The sequence below is a fragment of the Diospyros lotus genome, chromosome 9 (genome assembly GCF_014633365.1).
Source record: "Diospyros lotus cultivar Yz01 chromosome 9, ASM1463336v1, whole genome shotgun sequence".
NCBI lineage: Eukaryota > Viridiplantae > Streptophyta > Magnoliopsida > Ericales > Ebenaceae > Diospyros > Diospyros lotus.
In genome coordinates, this window is record NC_068346.1 from 11,875,408 (window position 1) to 11,882,678 (window position 7,271).

The window sequence follows — 7,271 nt, forward strand, 5'->3', positions numbered from 1 at the left end:
TCGACGACACACGTATGGGGCTCCTCTCTTCTCTGCTAACCATCAACCAATATATGCTTTTTTTCGATCTAATAGAAACTCTACTATTTTGAGCTCTTATTTGTTTGAGCGTGTTATAATTTTCGAATAGAAGTCACCCTCAAAAGTTTACTATTAAGAAGAGGGTGTCCAAGAGGCTATAAACCCCACACCAGAAACTTAAACTTTCAATGTAGGACAAGTCCCATACCGTAGACGTCCATAACCAAGGACCCACAACAAGATGACATAAATGCCAAAACTCATTAAAACATTACACATTCTTCTTGATATTGACAACGAAAGCCATACTCATATATTATTGCTCATAGACAAATACATTCAGGTCCACATACCCATAACGTAACTTAATATTACACACCTTATTAGAGTTTACAACCCACCATATCCCCTCAGGGGTACAACCTAAAATATAAACAAGCATAACTTAATATTACACACCACAAAACACCCCCCCAAGGACTTTTGATTGAGATGGCTATGTACACACTACTAGCCCATGAATCCTGATTCACCTGGTTCGCCCTCTATTTTCGCCTTACCCTTACCTAGAATGATGTAAGCAAACATGAGTCACAAGGTCTAGCAAGTATAATTGGAAGAAAGCGAGCATAAGAATTATAGGTATCAAGAAGCAAAAGAGACATGAATGCCATTAAAGGTACTTTCACATGATAAAATGATGATACATGCATCCATGCTCATATGCAGTGCTTTTTAGAACTATAAACATGGGACCGAAGTCCGAAAACTTGGAACCGAAATCCATAACATAAACTTGGGACCAAAGTCCATAACATAACTTGGGATCGAAGTCCAACCTTGAGCTCGACACTTTCTCTACGGATATATCCTGTGGACTTGTCCGCTGCGCGCATCATGAGGTCTTTACACATTTATTTAAAAATCATTTTCATGCACATGCTTCATGCATCCTCATAACATGCATATTTGTAATAATTTCTCATTTATAATTGGCACGCAATTAACGAAATAATATGCTCAATGGGCAACATTCATGCAAGACAACATCAAACTCTTGCATGTCCACAATAAAACATTATTCTCAAGAAAAGAGAAGGTGATACAAACCTTATTTGAGATTCAATAGGTATAAATGCAAATCATGGAATAACATGCATATTCATAATAGCTTCTCATATATAACTGACATGCAATTAACGAAGTAAGAAACAAAATGGGACAACATTCATACAAGACAATATCAAACCCTTCTATGTCCATAATAAAACATCATTCTCAATGAAAGATAGGGTGATACAAACCATATTTGAGATTTAATAGGTATAAATGTAAATCATGGAATAATTTACTGGAAAAGGGGAAATAACTTGTAAAATAGGAAAATATCATGGAATTTAGAAATTAAGTGGTAGGATTTTGCAATGACAAGAGTTAGAAAATAGAACTTGTAATTTAAAACATAACTTGAGAAAAGAGGAACTGAACTTGTAAAATAGGAAAAAAACTTGCAATAAAAAAGATCAGGAACTAAGAGCTTGTATATTAATAAGAAAATTGAGATCTTGCCTTTTAGATGGAACAAAGAGAAAGAAGAACTTGTCTTAATAGGAATAAGAACTTGCAATTTAAAAAACGTGAACTTGAGAATAGGGAGAAACTGAACTTGCATATTAATAAAAATTGAGACCTTGCTTCTTAATTGACAAAAAGGAAGAAGAACTTGCAAAAACTAGGAAGAGAACTTGCAATTTAAAAACATGAACTTGAGAAGAGTGAGAAACTGAACTTGCATATTAATAAAAACTGAGACCTTGCTTCTTAATTGACAAAGAGGAAGAAGAACTTGCAAAACCTAGGAAGAGAACTTGTCTTAGATATTCTTTTTTAACCTTTACTATGAATCAAGGTTGCTTACGCCACAGCCCAAATTTATGCGGACAGAATTTCCCTTAAATTCTCCCAAACTTTTCTCAGATTCCCCCCCCCCCCCAAAAAAAAAAAAAAAAATCCCCCCCCCCCCATTCACTCAAGGTCATAGCCTATTTATAGGCCAAGGAGTAGGGGAGGTCGTGGGAGAAAATTTCCTTTTTTTTTTTTTCGAAAATATCAATGTTGGACACGTGGCTGTAGGAGGCAGCCACGTGGGCGCGCTCGGCCGCGCGCATGCGGCCCACGCACGCGCCTGGCCGCATGAGCTTGGCCACGCGGTCGCCCGCATGTGGCCTACGTGGCACGCACGCGCGCGCGCCTGGCCTGGGCTACTCCGATTTTTTTTTTTTTCGAAACACCATAAATAATTGTTTTCTCTAAAATTTTCACATATTCAATAATATCCTCAAAGAATTATTTTTAATCCCAAAAACATACCAAATTTAATATTTTTCATTAATCTCCATAAAACCTCACATAACTTGATAAATTACCCATTAATCACTTTAAATGCCGAAATTCAAAATTGCCAATTATCTCAAATTTCGAGATGTTACACATACCTTGCAATGGACCATAATAGAGCATCGAAATACTTGCAGGTGCCACCCCTCGTTGTGCAGATTGCTATTGTCTCAAGACCTCTGTTTGATCATCTCTTTTTAGGCCGAAAGGAATATTTGGAGCCCACCAACCCTACTAAAACTTGCATGTCCCATAAACTCACCAAAACATCCCAAGCTATACCTAAGAGTTATCCATGGCTAGAACCAACAACATTAAAGCCCCCAACTAAGAGAACCAAAACATCCACCCTCAACAACCAAAAAACCCCGCAACCATGGAGATTTTTCTCCAGACCAATCGGCGACTAGAGAACCAAGTCGTCAACTGGCCCATAGTCAGTTGTGCAACGAATTCAATGGTCAAGTCGACAATGACGAAGAAGCCAGCAACCACCACCAACCCAAAACAACTCATACCGTTGCACCTTCTACAACTCTATACACCCCCAACCACTATTTTTTAGAGTTTATCATGTTCGTACCCTTATCAAATGGTTTTTGTCTCCCCGACACCCTGGAACTATATGACGGAACCACTGACCCCCCCCCCCGGCCCCCAAGAGCATTTAACAATGTTTAACTCCTCAATGCTATTAAGTGGAGGCACTGGTCCTATATCATGTGCTGATCAGTCTTCTCCAACACCTTAAAAAAATTCACCCTATTGTGGTCTATGTTGCACGGAAACGGAAACGGGAAACGCGAAAACGATATTTTTCAAAAAAGTTAGGAAACGAAAACGGGGGGTAAACTATAATTTTAAAAAATATAGGGGTGTATGTGAAATTAATATATAATTTATATACTATAAATAATATTAAGTTATAATTTTGCAAACCTATAAATACTATAAATAATGTAATTTACAGTATTACCCTAGAGTATTACCTACAACTTGTTGTCAATGGCCATTTCGATTTTGCAAACCCTAGACCCACGCCACTTCTTCTGTCTGCCCCCATTGCTGACTCGCCGCCTCTCTTATCGTCGACGTGTCTGTTGCCCTCATCCTTGCCCTCGCCGTTGATCTCGCATCTCTCATAGTCGATCTCTGCCATCATTGCTGCCTTTCTCAGTCGCCATCGACGAGTCTCTTGCCCTCACCCTCGTCTTCGTCTTGCTTCTCTCACAGTCGAAACGTCTCTGCCACCATCGTTCGCCTCTCTCGCCATTGACGAGTCTCTTGCCCTCACCATCGTGTTCGATCTCGCCTCTCTCACAGTCGAAGCATTTCTGCCATCGTTGCTCGCCTCTCACCCTCGTCGCCGCCCACTGCCGTACACCATCTCTCGCCTCGACCGTCGCTGCACACTCCATATCAGGCCTCGCCGCCAACCATCGCCGCCTCGCCTCTCAGTGACCATTGTCTTCCTCCTGTAGGTGAGCGACCGTGGTCGCTGGAAACGCATTTTAAGTGTGAAACGCGTTTCCCACTTTTTATGTAAATTGCGAAACGGCCCCCAGAACGTTTCGCAATTTACAGAAACGTTTCGAAGGTCGTTTCGGGCTGTCTTCGCGTTTCCGAATCCGAAACAAGAAACGGTTTAGAAACGTCGAAACGGCGCCTCCGAACCATTTTCGTGCTTCATAGATTATGGTTCTCTACTCTTGAGCCAGATTCCATCCAAGACTTCCCTGATCATACAGGACAAGTGGAGGTGGCCAAGTAAAGTCATGCAACGAACGTAAACAATCGCCTGCCACCCCTTACGTACCAACAAACACTGTATACGTAATCATGCATGTTAACGTCAACAAGCTTTCTCATATATATATATATATATATATATTATTATCCTGATGGATTTGGCTGGGTGCGGCTATCGGCGTTGCCTTTGATTATATAGAGCTCACACCATATATAGTCTCCAAATTAGAATAAGCCGGTGGGCGGATAATGGTAGTATTGGTGATTTTAATTTTACAAGTTTCAATTATTCTCTTAAAAAAGTTGGAAATCTTATCAAAGTAGGAAGCACGTGCGCGAAGGTTCCACCTCTGCAAGTTTCTCATCCGTCAACTTAATCAAACTGCGCGCGGAAAAGTCTTGAAAATTTTGCCAGTTTCATCTGCAAATTCCAACACGGCGAAAACAGGGATAAGTGTGGAAATTAACAACACTTTATTCACCTTCAAAAGTGTTGGGATTGTGGATGAAGGTGAAGGTGAATTGTATCACAAACTAATACATATATAGCAGAATCCTTAATTTGCACTTCTTGGATGAATGAACTATATATAGACTAGTCTTGCGATCATTTGTGATCACAGCATATTTATAAATAAAGTTAGTTTTTTAGAAGCGTATTTGAAAAGATTCTTCCATCCATAATACTACTTAAATTAGATATGATTGATGAGACCAGACAAAAATTAATTACAAAGTGTATATATAGAGTAACAATAAACTAATGGTCGCAGGGCGACAATACACACGTAGGATCGAGCATATATTTGAGGGAAGTGAAGTGATGATTCTTTTTTCATTAATAATGATTCTTCTTCATGTCCAAAACATAATCTATATATGGTGGGCTCAATATATATAGATTCATTCTACCTTGTTTTAATTGTTTCATTCTTTGTGTGTATGTATGATCTTGTTGTACGTCATTGATCACAAAAAGTGTAAGCTGTTTCGTAGTAATTCTTGCCTTGTGTATAAGGGATAGGTCGTGACGTAGGGATCTTGGTGTGGCAAGAGAGATTTACTAGCTAGCTAGCAAGCATCTTTGAAGTTGATGATATGGGTACAACTTCAAAGATGCTCATTTGACAGAGTCTGTTTAGTATTACATACTTTTCAAGCACAATGATTTTTTTTTTTTATATTTTTTAATTAATGGTGTTTGGTAGAGTATAAACTTGATATGGGTACAACTGCTATTTTTAAAAGAATAATTAAGTTAATTTTAAATAAAAACAAGAGATTCTTGCTTTTTATAAAAAGCACACTAGCTAGGTTTTAATCCAATTCACAATAATTAATAACTTATTTTACTTTTATTTATAATCATTATATTATTTCATAATTATACCACTTTCCAAAACAGTTATTTAATACCTTTTTGTTGTTTTTAATACAAAAAATAGGAGAGAAGAGTAAGACTTTAACGAGAGATGAGAATAATAGCAAGCTGTTGTTACTTCAGTTCTTTTTAATTGAAGTAGCCTTTATATATATTTATCAAAAAAACCAAAAACGTGGGAGTGAGAGACCTACAAACAGAACCACAAATTCCACAAACCCATACATCATAAAGTAAGGAAACAACCCACTGAATCACTAACACTATTAATCCCCAAAACGAACCCACACATCATAAAATAAGAAAACAACCCACTAAATCACTAACACTACTAATCCCAAAAACAAACCCACGTGACCATCTTCCTAAAGAATAGGAATAATAGAAGAATTCAAATAAATCAAATAAAACTAGGCTCTTGATAAAATTTGTGACATGCAAAAAAAATATCCAACAATCCCTCCCTTAAACTGAAAACTTTTAAGTTTCAATTTATGTAGCTCCAACTTCAATTAGATTTTTCCATAGTGCAAGCGCTCATCAACCTTCTCAAATTTTGGAAGGGAAGCAATTTGAGAAGTTTAGTAAATATATCAGCCAACTGATCTTCACTTCTGCAATACTTCAGCTCAATTGTTCCATCATTGCTAAGATCCCTCAAAAAATAATACTTTACGTAAATGTGTTTGCTCCTCACATGTAGCACAAGATTCTTTGATAGCTTGATGGCTAAGTTGTTGTCACAAAAGACTGTAGTAGCTCCTTCTTACTTGAATTGAAGCTCCTCAAGAATTCTTCTCAGCCAAATAGCTTGACAAGCACAAATTGTAGCAACAACAAATTCAGCTTCTGTACTTAACAAATTGACAATTGGCTGCTTCTTGGAAGACCACGAAACGGCCCCTGTGCCCAACATAAAAACGTAACCCGAAGTGTTTCTTCTATCATCTTGATCTCCTGCATAATCACTATGAGTAAAAGAAAGCAAATCTGACTTTTCACCCTTTTTGTAGAGTAATCCAAAATCCTTAGTGCCTTGCAAGTAACGAAGGATTCTCTTGGCAACTAACAGATGCATCTCAGTTGGATTCTCCATGTATCTACTTATGAGACCCACAGCATACATGATGTCTGGTCTTGTAGCAATTAGATACATCAATCTGCCTACAATTTGCTTGTAAAATGTGTTGTCCACCTTCTCCACTTCATGATCTTTGTTTAGTTTCAATCTAAACTCAGTTGGAGTGTTCACAGGTGTAACATTCTGCATCGAACGATAGGGAGAACCGGAACAACTTACCCTGATGAGCTACGCGAACTTTCTAGGGGTCACCCATCCTTGACCTTCCCGAACTCAAGCACGCTTAATCTAGGAGTTCTTTATCTACATTCAGCCCAAAAGATATGCAGCTAGTGTTATTTAATTCCTTCCTTATCCTCAATATATACTACCCTTCTCTGAGCTCTTGGGGTATTACATTCTCCCCCCTTGAGCACATAACGTTCTCGTCATGTGACCTTACAACTAGTCCCAGATTTTCTTTCATTTGGGGGCTGCTATCCTAGAAGCCTGCCAAGAACTACTCCTTGTTCAAGCCCTAGCGCCTCGGAGTCACTCCCCACCCTCATCAGACCGCCTTCACCAAGAGTCGGTTCTAATACCAACTGTAACACCCCAAATTTTTCCAGGCGTGTTATAACTTAGAATTTCAAGAATTCTCTT

At 38.5% G+C, this 7,271-nt stretch overlaps 1 protein-coding gene across 1 annotated transcript; it reads right to left on the reverse strand.

The window, feature by feature from the left end:
- Positions 1-6,314: 6,314 nt before the first annotated feature.
- Positions 6,315-6,818, reverse strand: LOC127809252 (secreted RxLR effector protein 161-like). The gene has a single exon (XM_052348014.1). The coding sequence runs from the start codon at positions 6,816-6,818 to the stop codon at positions 6,315-6,317; it is 504 nt and encodes a 167-aa protein (XP_052203974.1).
- Between the last annotated feature and the right edge of the window lie 453 nt (positions 6,819-7,271).

Coding starts and splice junctions, on each gene's coding strand:
- LOC127809252 (XM_052348014.1), bottom strand. CDS start 6,818: ATGCAGAATGTTACACCTGTGAACACTCCAACTGAGTTTAGATTGAAA.